Consider the following 17,567-nt stretch of genomic DNA (forward strand, 5'->3'; position numbering starts at 1 on the left):
CTCCCTGAGTAGCTCTACAGCCTCTATTAGCTGCGATAACAAGCTTGGATCCAGACTCCTGTCCATTGAATCAAAGCTTTCCCTCACCACCCTGTAAGCTGTGGTGCATCTTATAGCCATTAGACGAGCCTCGTGATTATCAGGCTGAAGCATTTCCTTTCTCAATCTTGTGTGAGTGTTCTTGCACTCCGCAATCAGATATTGCACGGCCAACGCTGTTTGATCGATGACCACTCGCTCTGAAAATGCGCCTTCCGCTTCGTCATGGCTGCTTTCGCCAGTGGACTGTTCTCCGATGATGTTCCGCAGCCATAATCGCGTAGCTTCAGGAAGAGAGGTCGCCGAGATCAATGTGGAGTTCGGAACATACGCCAAGATAATGTAGGAGATGGGTTTTGATGTATACTGGGCAGCCATCATCATGGGCTGCTGCCTTCTCGTGAAGGAAGAGAATGACTTCCCTAGAAACCTTGAGCTCTGCTTGGTGGAAGCGGACTAGCGCATACTGGCGGACGAGTGGGTGGAAGGCAATACTCTGTACTGACCCTCCTTCGCGATCTTCCGTGATAAACGAGACAGCTTGGAGCTTCTGGAGCCAGTCGGACATGACCAGGTAGTTGGATCTGAGCACTGTCGCGTGAGGATGGAGGCTTGAGGGCTGATGTCTTCGCCCCGTATTCATCCTCCAGCAATCATGGAAGCATTGCTGATCGGTGCGTAGATAAGGCAGTAGCTGAAATAGCCTCACGGCATTGGCGGAGCCGTCCCGTAGTTCTAGACGCTGAAGTGATTCTTCGAAAGTGTCCCAAAGAGAGCGGGCCTGGGCTTTGAACTTTAAGAAGACTTCTCGCTCCTCCAGACTCCCGGTGTGGAACATCCGCATCAACTCGGCCACTGGATGGGGAATGAAGTTCAAGTGCGTTACAAGGAAGGGAATGATGTTTTGTGCTGCTAGAGGATGACCGTGAATGACCTGCGCCAGAGAACTGAGCTCCTGGCTGGACAACTCCAAGCGTCCGGAGCTCAACCTGGCAACGGCATCTCGTAGTATCGAAACGGTGGCGAATGTAGTCAATGGCTGTAAACGAACTTCTAGAAAGTCTCTTTCAGTCCAGCTCAAGGTCGAGTCTCTTGTCGAGGTGATGATATGCCATGCTGGACAACCTAGAATAAACTTGAGACTCGAGGGCTCAAAAGCATCTGCGTCGTCGATAATCAGTAACGACTCCCTGTTGGAATCATTACCCAGCCAGGCGGCAAAAAATTTAAGTCTTTGCGAAGATGAGCTTTCCTGCCATTGTTGCAGGTTTGCCGAAGGGCTTTGGATCATGTCGCGTCCAATGCTGATGCATATCTCGGTTATCAAGTCGGACAGCGACGTCCGCTCACTCCGCCTTCCAAGAAAAAAGATGTTTCGTCGACCCTTTTGCGCCATGGCAAATTTCAAAAGCAGCTCGGTTTTCCTGTACTCGCCGTTAGAAGGTTCATAAGTTGTGGAATGTGATAAATACCCTATCCCCGCCATCCCTTTGACCGCTGTCAGTTTGCGACGAGTTGGCTGTATGGATACTGCCCCCTCCAACGCGGTCAACTCTTCCGTCCGACCGAACATGTCACCTCTGGAGGTGAGCTCATTGTCCATGTCTCTGAGTTGGGCACCTTCCCACCAATATTTGCTACGTGGTGGATATGCGGGTGCGACGAAGTGAGGATGGCCGTACATCTAGGCTTTCGATGAGTTGCTGGAACTGAGTCTCAATGGGCAGGGGATCCTACTCGGCGTTCGCTGGATTGATCCTCACCGGACCTGGCTATGATGTCGGTATAGACTTCATTAAGTGCCGAGTTCACGATCATGAAGGCGTCGAGATTCGAATCAAACTTGCAAATGGTCTTGTGGTCAGTGCCCATGATCACATGGGCTGGGCTGCTGGGGTCCAGAGTTGCAGATGCTTTCGAAACAACCTGATGCAAGTGTGAGCATGAACAGAGGTGATAGACATGAGCCAAGGGTTACATACGTGCTTGAGCCCTATCTTGGTGTCCATCTTACGGCCTTCGGCAAAGCACCGAAAGGGAGGTCGAGGAGACAAGGCAAGAAAGGCAAACCCATCTTCCACAGCAGAGTCACCGAAGGCCTTTAAAGCGTTGACAATTTCGGACCTCACGCCGAGAAACACGCCAGCAGCAGCGACGGCAAAGTCATTCCAGTCGGCTACACTGGAGCCGATGTGGGGAGTAGCTAAGAAGACGACGCCGACCTGAGACAAGCTCACCCCTGGGACGCGAAAACTGGCTAATTTGGAGAGTGCCTGAGAAATGTCAACTTATGTACGTAGTGCTGTGTGTAGATGCATGCCTTTTTTGCAACTAGTCCACCTAGCGAGTGGCAAACCAGAAGAAGGGGCCGGGCCCTTTCCTACAGATAGGAGTCAACACAGTAAGTTTGAGTGGCATAGATTTATACTTGCATGTTGAGACTTTCTGATGAGGCTCAGATACTCGAGAAGACTGTCGGCCCAGCTGTCTACGGTCATAACCGACTGTTTGCTAGTGAGATCAGAGTCATATCCAAATGTCATGACTCGACTTTCGTTAAAGTAACCCGTCGATGGTAAGTAGTCTCTTAGCCACATCTTGCCGTTTTTGGCGGTCCAAGTATCGATTGCGTTGCCTCCAAGTCCGTGAACGGCACATATACTAAAGCCCTGAATATTAGCGATTGAGAAGACAGCGAGAATTGGTGTGGCCTACTCCATCTTGATCCGACTGACGTCGGCATGCTGGAATAGGACGGTAATTCCCTGGAAACATGGCGTGATTTGCCAGTCTCGCCAGAGATATTGAGGATCCTTCTGGGCTTTGATGTGACCCTTCTGAGCTAGCACCTGGGATTCATGCGTTGAGTATGCCATGGTTCCAATGGGACACTCATTCTGCAAGGAGAAAGATGTCGCTCGTGGTTCATTTGACTCCATCAAGGGCCTAATGCTCTCATCCTTTGAAGAAGAATTATCTTGCGAGGTTTGAGAAGGCTGGATCGTATCCTTTTTTCTTCTCAAGTGTCGTACGAGAGGAATCGATTTCAGTCTCAAGTGGTGCCCTTTCTGAGGCAACTCAGAGAGAATCTGGACGAACTCATTGTACTGCTCGATAGTCGTTCCACCAGGGATACCGGTGATCCTGAGAGCGCGCTTGCTATTCACTGGCATCTGGCTTTGCTCGAGATTGACTGGACTGGCAGCTTAGAAAAGGGGTTGTGTTATACTGAAGTCCACGTGGAAAATTCAAGTCGATTCTCTAGTGAGAGGAAGGTAAACTGCGTGGTGCGGCTGTGCGGGCACTTGACCAGTCTTGGAGGGGCAGAGTTAGCTGATCAACTCTCACAGCCTGATCAAGCCAAAGTCACGGCCTGGGTTGAAAATGTGGCGTCTCAGCCATGCATAAGAGGCATTTTTGTTATTGGCCAACTGGATTAGCCTCGAATCCAAGGCCAGAGAGGTAATCGTGTGGTGTTTATATCTTTACATATCCTCTAACTCAATGCCGCATTACCACTACAGCCCATCGCCACTAACCGGAAGGCCGATATGGATAGGTTCGACGAGTTCCAGCAGCTACTACATTCCTTTCGATGCCAAAGGCTTCCTCTAGATCTCTTCACAAGAGCCACTGCCGAGATGTCATCATGGTCCCCTTCTGGCGAAATAACCAGCGTCTCTCCACAACGACACGGAGTTCCGCTCTGGTTCATTGACTTCTGGGTGTCCCACAGTCACCGTTTTGAACAAGATGGGCCTATTACTGGACTCAAGGGTTTCTACATGGTTTCTGAAGGCGGTTTTCGGTACCTGGAGAGACGAGAAGAAGATCCGGTATGCCAGCCTGACAATGCGGCCGACCAACGGGTGTGTCTTGCAGAATGCCTTGCAATCATGGTTCATGCCTTTCCCTGTATAAACTCGGAAGTCTTGGGCGAGGAGCTGGTGTCGATGTTTATGCCGCTCGCAAAGACGTTCTTACTGCCGCTACTCGCTGCTGTTACTGGTCAAGATGTGGATGACTGGCTGCTGCCGCGGTCAGATGAATTGTGAGTTGCCGAGTGAACCCTCCACCTCAATCACAGGGACTATGATGGTCTAACACTAGTTTACTTGTTGTTTTCTGAAGGAAAATACAATTTGCATATTCTCTCTCGGACATGTTGCATCAGATAGTCCCCTACTTGGGCGTGGGAGGTCCATCTGTTCTCACGACATTTCCAGAGAGGCTTCTGTCATCGCTTGACAGGCAAGGTCTCTGCTTCTACCAGGATAAAGTGTCCCTGGGATGCCTGGTGGGAATCATCGATGTGCACAGATGTCGCACGCTAAACTCATTCCTTGCTTCTACCCTTCAGAACGCTCGCCGGATCAATCAGAGATGCAACGCATGGATCGGCTTATCCTTGGCTATATTGCTATCTGCTAAGGGCTTGCTTTCATCCAAGCCGCTGACAGATGCTATTTCTGTGGCTATGGACACGTGGAAACCCCTCTCCCAGGATAGTCCTTCTCGGATGGAATATCTCGTCGCCGTAGACATACTCTCGACCCAACAGCTTTCCCAGGTTCATCGACCAGTACCCATGCCTCTTGAGTTGGATATTTTGTGCGGGCTTCTCCTGGCTCGAAAGGGAGCCTACCTAGATGCACACAATTCTCTCAAGGCGGCAATGCCAAGCGCCATCCAGACTTGGGGTGCAACATCGTTGCAAGTTGGCATCATGGCCGCAGAAAGCGCCAACTGCTGCAATGTCGTACGCTCAGAGGCTCTCGCAGAAAGGATAGCAGGCCGATTCCTCGAGCTGAGGACAACTCAAGAACTGTCAACGCGACGTGACTGGTTCTACCTCCGCGTCGCTCTGATAGATTCCCACATTGGCCAGGCAAAGTACCAAGAAGCTGACCGGGAGCTGGCGGGAGTTCTGGAACATTCTTACACTCCAGACACAATACGCATGATGAGCTGCCTCCGTCTTGCCAAGGTGCGTCGCAGGATGGAGCGGGGAGGGAGAGAAGCCTTCCGAGCGAGTGCACCTCTGCAGGCAGGGGCCGCCCTTCTAAAGCAGGCCCCCAAAGTACTCCAGCGGGAGTTTTTGGAGGAGACAGCATGTAATCTCGCCGCAATCCCCGAGGCAGAGCGGAAGGAGGCGCCGGAACCGACAGAGTTGATAAAAAATGTTGATGAATTCATCCAGGAAAGTGAAACTGGTCTTCAGACACCGTCGATGGCATGGTACAAGAAGTTATGGCGGGATTTTAAACCAAATACTCCCGAGACTCCTGAACATCTTAGAGACGGTCTTCTTGAGCTCCCGGAGGAGGACCTCGATAATCCCCTGACGCCAGGGCACGTCGAGGCAATCACAGAGCTCCTCCGCAAGAAGTTTAGGAGGGATATGCTGCTGCATTATGTGGACGGATCTCCCAGTCTGTCTCAAGAACAAATCGAGAGGATCATGGAGGAGGCGGACGCTATCTACGCTGAGGTGAATAGGCGGATTGAATCTTGGTCTGAGTTACCACGCCAGTTGCATGAAACGGATGCAGAGAGGTATGAACTTGAAGAGGTTTTGCGGTACTGGATGAGTTAAAAATATAATACGAGATAAATAACTGTTTCGTTTGGAATTCATTTTTGAACCTAGTCTCTGCAACGATGGGCTTGCGCGTATATGAAGTAGTCCTGAATGGAACTTTTCCTGCCATGTGTCCTAGATCTAGGCTACGATGCTCAAAACTCTATGAAGTAGGTCGGTACGAACTAAACTGCTTTTTCTTCATACCTACTAATACTAGTCCTAGTAGGATAAGCTGATTGGAACTGCTGATGAAGCGGGCACGCCGATCTCCAATAACCCCTGCTTGATCTGCTTGATAGGGACTTCGTCATTTGCCTTGTTTGATAATACCTTTACAGGCTTCCCACGGGAAACTTCGTAGGCAAACGTGGTACCCCCAACAATAATGTTCTTTGAGGCATCGCTGCCTGGCCCTTCCAGCCTCTCTACTGTAGCTTCTCGGAGCGGCTATGCGAGACGCAACGTGTACGATCTATCGTCCGGACGATGTGTCGCGCCGCTCGCAACCTCTTCGAAGTTGATGATGACAATGCGTTTTAAGGCTCCGTTGGCATAGACCGCATATGCACTATGCAGGTCCTCCTTTAAGTCCAAAGGGCGAATCGAGATATTTCCTTCTTTTCCCAAGAGCCTTTGCGACTAGAACCATTCCGTAATAGGGTGGCCGGGTAGCTGGGACAAGTCCATCTCGAGTGTTGGGGTCCCACGCGCCATAACGGTATTTATATCCTTGGTGGAAGGATACAAATTTGATGTTCTGTGGCTGATTAATTCGCATTAAAGAGTAAATCGTGAGCAGTTCATACCTGGGAAGCCATCCAAAGAGCAAAGTCAGCTGTCCAAAGTGCAGCACCTAGACCGTCAGTCACATCACTGACCCCTTGGCCCGAAATGCTGTTACATTCGCCGAGAGTGTACGGTGCCGAGATGTCAGAGAGGTTTACTCGAAGACGGAGGTGCGGCGCGACGCTATGAACAATCGAAGAGTGGTTCGTAAACAGAACTGTGATAGTCAGTGCAGGTAGGTAGAGAGGTTCTTGACGCAAACGTACATTATAAACTTCGACTATTAGAGCCAAGCCTTTGGAGAGAATGGCTGTTCATGTAGCTGTGAGAGTATTGACAGCATATCATTAGCACCCAATTAGTTTACATACTTGTGCATCGAGATTTCGCCGATAACACCCTCCTCCTCTTAACCATACCCTTGCTTCATGACTTCCTTTGGCCCAATTGAACCAAGAACCCAATCATCCCAAGCGAAGCTAGGACCGATGAGCCGAAGTTTTCTGGTCCCCCGATGTACCTTGTCATATGCTCGTGAAAGGACCTGTGCTTTTGCTGCCCAATCTTCCACAAATTCGTGAGAGGTAAAGTTGATCGGGGGGTTCGTCCTGGAGCGAGATCGACCTCATTTCCTAGCTCAGCATAGAGCAGATTGCTGCCGACAGATTTGAAAGCTTGCCGTGCCACCTCATCTAGTCGAGGCAAGGCATCACTCTTGTTGTAGTTGTAATTGAATCCATGGATGTATTTGGTCTTTGGAGACAATGTTTGGCAGGATTCGAAACAAGCAGGCCCGATTACCGCAGAAGAAGGCTGGTCAGACCCCGGCTTTTTATAGATGAGCTGAATGGCTTCCTTTTGTCGAGGATTAAATGTTGTTTTGTCTCTGAAGCACGAGGTTAGCTGTTGTCCCGTCCTAGTTGATTGAAGATAGCAAACTGAGTACCACCGCCGATACACAGCACAGGAGCATGGCCGGTATATTCCTCTAAATTGTGTAGGAGGTTGCGGGTGAAATCATTCAGCGAACTCTGATTGCCAGCAAAATCCGGCCAGTGCGCCAGTTCGATAGATAAAGACTGGAAGTCCTTGGGAATTGGATCACTGGCATCGAGAGGAGTGTGATGTGGAACGAAAATGGTGACGCTTCCTTCTGTGTTGCAGGCGAGAAAGAAGAGTCCAGCGGCAAGGACACGAAGGAGACGAGTCATGATGAAAGGTGAATACTCAGAGATATTTGAATCTGGCACTAGAGAGCCTGAAACTTCCAGGTTTAAGGCCCTATAGTTATACGTGCTGCAAGAGAGAACCGCTGGTAAGGGCGGTGACGTCTCTCTCGGAAAACGGCGCAATATTCGGTCGTTTCTACTGGGGCGAGCGACTTCTTAGTACATACAATATTCGCGGATGGTGTGGCTTTACTCCGAAGGCGAGGAATTCAGCTGAGTGATATAGTCCTCTTGCCACATTTTATCCATATCTCGGGCCAAATGTCACGAGGGGTGCGTTTGGCTCGGGTCTACGGGTTCACTCTCGGGGCATCTCCGAAGAAACCATCAGCATCTTGCCTGGCACTCGCAATGACGACGGAACAGCGTCAGGGAAACCATCAAGTATTTGATCAACCTAGAGTAAAGAAACCTTGCCTCAAGATATATCTACTGGTAGGTCGCAACTGGTTCCCCAAGCACATCCAACCGAGGAGTCACCCCAAGCCCCGGCGTATTCGGCGCCTCGACAAACCCGTCATGAATCTTGAAAGCGCAATCGGCCGTCTTGGGTATAACCATCTGGCTGCTGTGAAGGATAGGTCTGAGCATGCGGCTTGGGATGGTCTGCGATAGATGGATGATGGCTGCGAACGAGATATCCGAACCACACGTCTCCTGGACGGAAGTTGTGATGCCTGAGGCCAGACAGGTGTCGCGAATTCGGCGGCATCGGGTGAGTCCGCCGACCTTGGAGACCTTGAGATTTATGGCTTCTCCCGCGTCAGAGGCAACAATCTGTGCAGCCGCTGCCTCGTTCAACAAGAGCTCGTCGATGAGAAACGGAATGCTGGTCCGACGGCGAAGAGACATGGTCTCCCTCCAAGTGGCGCAAGGCGCCTCCAAGACAAAGTCCAGTCCCTCTGGTAGCAGTCGCAGGGTCCTCAAGGCAGTCTCGACGGTTAATCCACTGTTGGCATCGATGGTGAAGTATTCACCTCGTTTCTTATCGGCGAGAGCTGCCTTGATTCTCTCAGCGTCTGACTCAGGGTCTTGCCCAATCTTGACAGAGAACCCCTTGTATCCCTGTGCGCGTACGTCGGCCACGAGCTGACGCGTGTCCTCGGCGTCGGCGACAGGAACAGAGAGCAGAAGTGGCAGCTTATCACCTGTACTGCCGCCCAGAAGCTGACAGACAGGGAGCCCAACTGACTTCCCGAACACGTCCCAGCAGGCGACGTCGATGGCCGCTTTGGCGGTTTCATTGCCAAGCAGTGCAGCGTCCATGGCATCGTTGATACGGTCCACATTTCTTGGGTCGAGGCCGATCAAGTGAGGAGCAATCTCGGCGATGCCAGCCCTAATGCCCAAGGCGTGAGAGGCAATAAAGTTGGACCCAAAAGGAGTACTCTCGCCCCAGCCCTGAATTCCGTTCTGGGTGGTGATACGCACGATGGTGCCGTCAAAGCTCGTGTAAGTCCGGCCACCGGAGAGGTGGTAAACACCGCCCGAGTAAGGCAGGTCTACTTGGAAGACGTCGATGCGGGCAATCTTAAGCTCAGTCATAGTCAAAGAGTATTGGGGTTTTGAAATAAGAGTCCGTAGAGGTGGTGCTGTTGCAGATTGAGCAACGATGGCCATCAACAGCCTTCTTATACCTTGGACACTCCCCTGTGCAGTTGTTGAACAGGTCATAGTCCCTTGGATAACTTTGCCCATTTAGGACTGCATATCCCACTTCCAGTTGTCTTGGGCGGTATTTAATGCCGGTGGCTTCGGATTGACTTTCAGCTGTAGTTGGCTAGGCACATCGACTGTGATACTGGCTATCATCGGATATTGTATCCTCACTGGTGCGTTAGAAGTAGAGCAAAAGACGTACGCATTCTGCATCCGACATGTAGTTTTTCGACGGACTCTCTATCCGAGAGATAATGGGTAGGGACCAGGAAACAAAGTAATTTCTTGAACCACCAGGCTATACTAGAGACCATTCTTAGGCGCACGAAACCTAATAGGAAGCCGGAGTTTTCGGAGCCATTCAATGGAGAGTGCTGGTGGCCGCTACGGTAATACTAACCGACCTTGGAGCTACTCACGGCCTGTTGGTGGGGTCTTCGGTATTGTAGCCCGATCCGAAGTTGCATGAGCGCCGCGGCAATGGTTACTTACCCGGGATTTGTGGCATCGAGATTATTGAGACTTTCTGAGAAGAGACGAATCGCCGAGTTACAATAAAAACCGTTGATGCCCCAAGTGTTATTCAACCTCGAGAAAAAGGCAATCACCTCGTCCTCTTACGCTCGGAAAGGACTCTTAACTACCCCTTTCTTCGACATAAACTTCCCCCAGTACCATCACTATTAAAGCAGTCATGGAGCTAGAAAAACAGAACAGCACAATCCTGCGTGGGACACCCTACGTCGACGGCACCGCCTCAGGGAAGCTCTTGGCAGCGAACCTCGAGCTGAGTTTCTGGGGCGGCGTCAACCCCAAAACCGGCCAAGTCATCGACCGCTTCCATCCCCTCAGCGGCCATCTTCTCAAGGATACCATCCTGGCGATTCCCGGAGGACGAGGGTCTTGCGGCGGCAGCGTCATCATGATGGAGCTTATCCTGAATGGTCTGGGTCCCAAGGCCCTCGTTTTTCAGCGGCGCGAGGAGATCATTACGCTTGGCGTTATTGTTGCCGAGGAACTTTTTGGCAAGACGGCTCCCGTGGTTACGCTAAAGCCTCATGATTTCCAACAGTTTCTGGGTTGGGATGGAGAGATGGTGCACATCAAGGGAGGCCAAGTTTCGAATGGTCTGCTGGAAGGGACTGATAACCACAAATACACTCTTGGTTTCGATATTCAGAGTCTTGGCGTTCAGCTGTCCGCTTTCGATCGAGCGATCCTCAAGGGAGAGCACGGTGAGGCGACTATGGTCGCGATGAAAATTCTCGTACGGATGGCAGATATGATGGATGCTCGAGAGATGATGGACGTCAGCCAGGCCCATGTCGACGGGGCCTGGTACGGCCCTGGAAGTGTCGCTTTTTGGACAAAGACTTCGCGATTGGGGTGGCAAATTCCGGGTTCCCTCAACTCTCAACGCTCTCACCATTGACCACCGGCGCTGGAAAGCTCTTGGTATCGATGCGGAGCTCGGTTCTACCTGTCAAGAACTGACTCAGGCTTTTCTTGACATGGGCGCCAAGGTGTCATTCACATGTGCCCCTTATCTGCTTGAAAGTGCCCCAAAGCAGGGGGATGCCATCGCCTGGGGAGAGTCCAACGCCGTCATCTACGCCAACAGTGTGCTGGGGGCGAGAAACATTGAAGAACCCAAATATGTTGGAAGCTCTGATCGCATTGACCGGACGTGCCCCCAAGGCCGGCGTATATCTCGATGAGAATCGGCTGGCCTCTGTATGGATCACCGTGCAACCAGTTGATGACGCAGATAACTCATTCTGGCCAATCCTAGGCTATACCATCGGTGCCAGGGCATCCAGTCGCATCCCCGTCATCACCGGGCTCGAGGACATGAAACCATCCACAGATGATTTCAAGGCGTTTTCAGCCGCATTCGCAACGTCCTCGAGCGCGGCCATGTTCCACATGGTCAATCAGACCCCCGAGGCCCCTACTCTCGAGTCTGTATGTCCCGATGGTTTCCCACGAGAAAGAATAGACCTGGACTGGAAGGACCTGGACTCATGCTGGGAAGAGTTCAATAATGGATCCGAACCCCGGGAAGTCGACCTCATCTCCTTTGGGAACCCGCACTTCTCATTCCAAGAGATCAAGCAGCTAGCGCATCTCTGCCGAGGGCGAAGAAAACACGACGACGTGGCCGTCATTGTTACTTGCGGTCGTGCCCAGCATGGGCTTGCCACGCAGGCGGGCTACGTCGGGGAACTTGAAGACTTTGGTGTCCAGTTCCTGACGGATGCATGTTGGTGCTCAATAGAGGAGCCGGTGATTCCGAAGCCAGTAAAGGTCATCATGACCAATTCTGGAAAGTACATTCATTATGGACCTGGGCTTACTGGTAGGAGGTTCTGCTTTGGGAGCTTGGAGATGTGTGCTGAGGCGGCAGTGTCCGGATGGAGTACTGGAGACCCGCCTGCCTGGCTGCAGAAGGCTAGACGTATCTAGGAATTGATGTATCCGTACATCCGTAGAAAGATGTCTCTTTCCGTGGTGGGACTCGGTGCTTATCAGATTATCACAAAATGAAGGACACGGGTTGTGATATGACAGCCGAGACGTGACGTGACGACGAACTATTGCCCTTGGCCCCCATAGCTTTGCCCAATGCGTGCATGCACCGAAGCCACCCATCCGGTTTTATCCTCTCAGGTGAGCCACGACTGGAACCAGCCCCAGTGGGACAGGGGTTGAAGGGACGGGCCGTGCAGTAGTTCGTCAGATTCTGGTGGGACTATCTGCTGAGAAAAACCATGTGGTGGCGGTTACGCAACAGCGGCATTCGTCAGCCTGTTCTAGAACGGGCCTGAATCACAGTTCTATCGGGACTAGAAACAAAAGCTGAAAATGTGCAGCTCGCTAGTTTGGCCACTCTGCATTTATCCTGTGAGCGGGGTTGGATCTAGAGCAGCTCTAGTCCCAATGGTGGCTGGCTGGAGAGCTACTAGACTGGTGAAATGTGAAACATTTGGCCAAATATCGCTAACGTTTCCCGCATCGGTCACGATGTGGCCTTGACGAGTGGCTAGGGTGTGGTGTTGAATGTCTTGGGTCCCGGTCTTGGCCTTTGAGGCCAAAGCGATCAATTGAGTAGAAGATGCCGACTCTCGGAGCCGCGCTAGCTATCGTATCTATAGAGAATTGTATAAGATCGGTCGCCTGACCTCTCCAAAGACGAGTTTAAGCAGTATCCTCAAACAACTTTCCCATCTCGCAACTCCGATTGTGCTCAACATGGCCGAGTCTGAGTTGCCCAAGACTTACGCCATCACCGGCATTCCGGTTAAGAATGTTGAGACCAAGACCAAGGACATACCCTATGCCCCTGGCACCCCCATCCGTCGTGAGATTAACGATCTCTTCCCCTCCGAAGACCTTCTCACTAGGAAGCAATGGACGTTGTTCATCTTGGGCTTGGAGAAGTTCAAGAAGATGCCTGTGAATGAACGGGAGTCGTACTTCCAGGTCGCCGGTATCCATGGCTATCCCCAGACTTCTTGGGACGGAGCTCCTGATCCGCCAAAGGACCCTGACTGGGATCCTCCCAGTTCGAAGCCTGATGGCGCGAATCCGTATGGCGGATATTGCCATCACAACACCATTGCGTTTCCTACCTGGCATAGGCCCTACATGCTGCTCTATGAGGTTGGTCGTCGTCGTCCTGAAGGTTCGTTTATTTTCTAATCATTAGCTCAGCAAATCATCTGGGAAAACATGAAGAAGATCATCAAAGATGATTGGAAGCTCGTTGGAGAGCAAGAGAAAGAGTGGACGGCCGCAGCCAACTCTTGGAGACTCCCGTACTGGGATTGGGCTCAAAGGCAGACCTACGAAGGCTACGAGAACTCATTCAGTCTTCCATATGCTTGCATCCTGGACCACGTCCCAATCTACCCTCCTACTGGGGACACGGCACGCCCAAACCCTTTGGTAAGCTTCGTCAACCCTGAGAAGGATGCCAAGGGGGATCCTCTTCCATTTGGGAAGATGCCGCCGGGTAAGACGAAGTGGAACATCAATCAAAATGCCACTGAAGAAGGGAATCCCCCCTTGCCTGTAAGTTTTTTTGGTCAATTCTTGCTTGAAACACTACTGAATAGGTAATATAGTGGGACAAGTGTAGTGGAACAAGCCGCTACGGAGTTTTCAGCGACGAAAAGGGAGGCTATAGAGGCCTCACTGGTGTCAACAACTTCAACACGGCAAACCTCACCCTCAACGCCATGTCGGATACAACCAACTGGTACAATCCTTACAGGAAGGAGGACCCCAACAGAGATCCCAAGTTCGAGGCCAAGCCCCCTGGAACTTTGGCCGACTCCATCAACCGCCTGTTCTCGTCCGAGTACAATGACACTTGGGGGAGCTTTTCTAGCACCAAGTGGTGGGCCGAGAGTGCTCAGAAGTTCACGACTGGGTATCTGTCTCTGGAGTACATCCACAACAATGTCCACGTAAGTATCGCACTGATTATCCTATGCATGACTTTTGTTTGTGATACTGACTGTTGAAGAATGTGACCGGCGGCGGTGATCTCACCGAGTATGGTCTTGGCCACATGTCGGACGTGCCAGTTGCCGCATTTGACCCCATCTTCTGGCTTCATCATTGGTAAGTCATCAAATCAACATGTATCGCCTCTTCTGACCTAGTTATAGCAACATCGACCGACTGCTGTCCATGTGGCAAGCTTTGAACTGGAACAAGTGGTGGGACACAGAGGAGCCACCAGCTCCAGACGAGAAGGACAAGACCGGGAAGCCGAGGACGAATCTGCCGGACCCTACGCGCTGCTCTCCTCTTCTTCCCTTCCACAATGTCGAGACCGACAAGCCCGATGAATCGCCCGATAAAGGGTTCTGGACGTCTGAGGGAGTTCGTGACTGGACAAAGCTCGGCTATACGTACGACATCCTGACTCCGGCCTCAATTGCCCTTGACGAGAACGGGGCCCTCAACGAGGATGTCTACAAGGCTGAGTTGTTGGCCAAGATCAACAGCACCTACACCAGTACAGGCGAGTACTACAGGAAGCTCTACGAAGATGAGGAGATCGCGAATGAAGAGTTTTTCGGGCCTCACAACACCGAGTTCCACACATGGAACGACTACATCATAAACGTCATCTACGACCGCTACGCTCTCAACGGTTCTTCGTACGTCATTGAGTTCTGGCTCGGCGGTCGAGATAACGATCGAGAGAGCACATTCCACGACGCCGAAAACTTGATCGGTAGTGTGTACTGCCTGGCTGGCATGACTCCCTCGTCTTCCATCAAGCCCGGAGGCTGTGCCAATTGCGGTTCGCAGAGGGATAACAAGGTGCTCTCAAGGGGCCAGGTGGCTCTCACCATTCCCTTGATCACCCAGGCCCTCAACAAGAACTTCAAGCATCTCAAGAGTGTGAGAGGACGTTATGTTATTGAGTATCTCAAGAACCACTTGCACTGGAGATTTGTCCCGATTGGCGGTGGACCTGAGAGACCGGCCAGCGATTTCCCTGACACCGTCATCTCGGTCCTCAGGGGAACGGGCAAGTATGTTGGCAAGTCAAAGACCAAGGAGGACCTGCCGCCCAAGTACGCCGATTACAAGCTCCAGTATGAACCTACGGAGAACAAGCCTGCTGGTTTGACCAGTGACGACGAGGTGCTGGGTAAGGAGCATGAAAGTGAGCTCGACTTTAGAACCTTTTAGTCGTGTTCACTCGGTCAGGTCTGGATCGAAGTCATTTAGTCGCTTGGTATCTCTGCTAGTCAGCGGTATGACCATGCCAGTCATGAGTTGTGCTGTACATTGAAGAATAGAGTGTCTTTTATTCAAGCTAAACCTGGATCTTCACTAACTCTACCCCTGATCCTCAGTTGGCGTACCTTAAATGATGTCCAATGTCCGATGATAAGACACTTTTCTGAAGTGTTGCAGAAACTCATCACGAACTGCTGCGTGTCCCGATTTTTGCTTTTCTCCTAAGGCGATCCAGGCCTTACTTGGAAGAAACCCTCCTGTCACGTCCGTACAAAGAATGCCTACTCGCTCATACTTCGTTTCCATCTCATCCACGGGTCTGACTATCAGGAATGAGCGCATCCAATCTGGGCCTTCATAAGCTGATTCTAGCTTCTCGTAGCTAAGGAAGTGTAATAGCAGAGCAGGTTTACCATCGAAACTGCTTAGATAGTCTCTGCTGGTGATGTCCCACTGAAAAGGATAGCAAATATCTGGCCTTGAGTTACCAGAAGATGTAGCGTTTTGCCGGTCGAGGGAGAAGCTGAGATCCTCATCGCCAGAATTCTTATCCTGGCTACAATGCAGAGTGACAGGTGTAACTAGCCCACAGACCTCCAGTACTGCCTGTTCGAGCTTACCCGAAAGAGATGGGTTGCTAGGGATGCATTGCTTCATGCTAACTTGAGCTGCATTCACAAGGAGCATGTTCTTGTGGCCAGCCTGGCCCCAAGGACCTTTCATAAAGTACGCCTCGATGAAGGAAAAGGATACGTGGCCCTGAATAGACGCCCAAGACCATGAAGGTGTGTCTTTCAATGTCCTTGGCAGCCCAAAGTCTTGAGTCGCCCAGCAAAGCCAAAATAGCAGCCCTTCCTCCCAGAGACCAGCAAGATATCTCCCGGGTTGCTGAGACTGTCTCATCAAGGTTGCAATTCCAGAGAGAGCCGGAAGCTGATCACTAACATGAGTGAAGTTCAGGCTAGTGAGGTTCTCGATCTGTTCAAGCCAGAGAAACATGATTTTGTCGACGGCGAGTTTTCCTTCGGTGATGGCGAGAGCCTGGTTTGAAGTCTCAGCCCCTGAGGGATTCATCTCGAGAGCCGCTTTACCACCGCCGCATTGGCAGTTCACTTCCTCGTGGCATTCCCAGTGAACCTCTCTTGGTCCAAAATGGAGGAATCGCTGTGATAGGATTCTTTCCTGGTACACCCAGCCTCTTGATAAGAGTGGAAAACGGTCCACGATTTTGGTGCGATCCTCCAAGGCGTCGTGAAGATGAGCGAGAGGTCTGCGTGCTCCCACACGAAACTCGCTTTGGGTTTTGGGATCAAAACCCTCAATTTCGATAGCAGTTTCAACGAGGGAGTCGAGTGGTATAAACCTCCAGCTCCATCAGTTGAGGCTGTCGCAGCGATAGTGAACTCGCTGTTGCAGTAGTAGGATGCCATCTTCACGGCTTCAGCCGACCAATCTTCCGCACTGTTCTGGATAATGCACAAGGAATCAATCCAAATGCTTTCAACACCCATTAAGCCTGCAAATCTGATGGCCTCTTGAAACGTCTTGGATAGTTCAACCCATGGGATTTCATTCTTGTACTGATCAATGTTGGTTGTCTTTGTCGTGATGATGGGATTCTTGCCCCAACAGTGGCTCAGAGTTATGTATTGCCCTGTTTCTCCTTGGGTCGTCTCATGGAGCTTTACCTTTTGGGGAATTGAGAGGGTCGGCAAGATTACTCCGAGGAACAATTCGAACGACTCGCGAAGGAAGAGTTCCAGCGTATTGAACAGCACATTTGGAGTGGTTGTTTCGACAGCTTTCTAGCCATATGTGGGCCTGCTGGATGGCATTTTCGAGGTCGAAATTGAAGTGATTGGCAGCCCCAACTTCATCCCAGGGACAATAATCGCCTGCCGGCCAAGTCAGCTTCTCATCTTCTCAGAAGGGAGCATAATACTGATTACCTCGACGTGAGAATAGTTCAATAAACCTGTTCGTTCTTGAAACAGCTCGGATATCTTCTCCAGGATGGAATAGATCCCAGCGCATCGGCCCTTCGAAACCATGGAATGCAAGCCTATACTCCTCAGGGTTTTCAAAGACGTAAGGATAGCAATGCTGTAATGCCCTTAGCAGGATACCGCACGAAGCGCAGCCTTCTGAAGCTGTGTGAGCGATTTTGTCCGGGTAGCTGAAGAAGACGTCGAAGGGGTTGCTCTGGAGCTGATCCCAGTCGAAATCCCCACAGTTGGGACAGCCCATGCGGCGGCGTGCCCTTCTGCGTGAGCTCATGGTAGCTATTGATGAGATTGTAAGGGAAGACTGTCTCAGGGCCAGAGACCTCGAGTTTTGCGATTCTTTTAATACACTATCACTTTTAGCATAAATGGGCCATCTTATCTACCAGTGTTACAAGGATCCATCGTCAGCTGCCCAGACTAGAACTGCCCAATTAGATATGAAGCACAGCCGCTCTGCTGTCAGCTTCCTTGGAAGGATTGCGGGGTAAACGCTCTATT

General features: G+C 51.2%; 7 protein-coding genes across 7 annotated transcripts; 3 read left to right on the plus strand and 4 right to left on the minus strand.

The window, feature by feature from the left end:
* Window positions 1–325: 325 nt before the first annotated feature.
* Window positions 326–3,212, minus strand: MRS44_005257 (uncharacterized protein; the record flags this gene model as incomplete). The annotated part of the gene is made up of 7 exons (XM_065622522.1): window positions 326–1,463; window positions 1,512–1,723; window positions 1,777–1,965; window positions 2,022–2,292; window positions 2,380–2,419; window positions 2,468–2,700; window positions 2,755–3,212. The coding sequence occupies 7 exons, from the start codon at window positions 3,210–3,212 to the stop codon at window positions 326–328; spliced, it is 2,541 nt and encodes an 846-aa protein (XP_065478594.1).
* A 378-nt stretch (window positions 3,213–3,590) lies between these two features.
* MRS44_005258 (uncharacterized protein) lies at window positions 3,591–5,635 on the plus strand (the record flags this gene model as incomplete). Its single annotated transcript, XM_046283914.2, has 2 exons — window positions 3,591–4,090; window positions 4,171–5,635. The coding sequence occupies 2 exons, from the start codon at window positions 3,591–3,593 to the stop codon at window positions 5,633–5,635; spliced, it is 1,965 nt and encodes a 654-aa protein (XP_046135585.2).
* Window positions 5,636–7,308: 1,673 nt separating this feature from the next.
* Window positions 7,309–7,620, minus strand: MRS44_005259 (uncharacterized protein; the record flags this gene model as incomplete). The annotated part of the gene is made up of 1 exon (XM_046273586.2): window positions 7,309–7,620. One exon carries the CDS (start codon window positions 7,618–7,620, stop codon window positions 7,309–7,311), a length of 312 nt encoding a protein of 103 aa, XP_046135584.2.
* A 447-nt stretch (window positions 7,621–8,067) lies between these two features.
* Window positions 8,068–9,183, minus strand: MRS44_005260 (uncharacterized protein; the record flags this gene model as incomplete). The annotated part of the gene is made up of 1 exon (XM_046273585.2): window positions 8,068–9,183. One exon carries the CDS (start codon window positions 9,181–9,183, stop codon window positions 8,068–8,070), a length of 1,116 nt encoding a protein of 371 aa, XP_046135583.2.
* Window positions 9,184–9,991: 808 nt separating this feature from the next.
* On the plus strand, window positions 9,992–11,763 carry MRS44_005261 (uncharacterized protein; the record flags this gene model as incomplete). Its single annotated transcript, XM_065622523.1, has 3 exons — window positions 9,992–10,532; window positions 10,612–10,917; window positions 10,964–11,763. 3 exons carry the CDS (start codon window positions 9,992–9,994, stop codon window positions 11,761–11,763), a joined length of 1,647 nt encoding a protein of 548 aa, XP_065478595.1.
* Window positions 11,764–12,549: 786 nt separating this feature from the next.
* MRS44_005262 (uncharacterized protein) lies at window positions 12,550–15,012 on the plus strand (the record flags this gene model as incomplete). The annotated part of the gene is made up of 5 exons (XM_046283913.2): window positions 12,550–12,960; window positions 13,012–13,371; window positions 13,425–13,769; window positions 13,829–13,926; window positions 13,974–15,012. 5 exons carry the CDS (start codon window positions 12,550–12,552, stop codon window positions 15,010–15,012), a joined length of 2,253 nt encoding a protein of 750 aa, XP_046135581.2.
* A 177-nt stretch (window positions 15,013–15,189) lies between these two features.
* On the minus strand, window positions 15,190–17,340 carry MRS44_005263 (uncharacterized protein; the record flags this gene model as incomplete). Its single annotated transcript, XM_065622524.1, has 2 exons — window positions 15,190–16,426; window positions 17,039–17,340. The coding sequence occupies 2 exons, from the start codon at window positions 17,338–17,340 to the stop codon at window positions 15,190–15,192; spliced, it is 1,539 nt and encodes a 512-aa protein (XP_065478596.1).
* Between the last annotated feature and the right edge of the window lie 227 nt (window positions 17,341–17,567).

Source organism: Fusarium solani, assembly GCF_023522795.1.
Source record: "Fusarium solani strain SB1 chromosome Unknown bctg00000002, whole genome shotgun sequence".
Taxonomy (NCBI): domain Eukaryota; kingdom Fungi; phylum Ascomycota; class Sordariomycetes; order Hypocreales; family Nectriaceae; genus Fusarium; species Fusarium solani.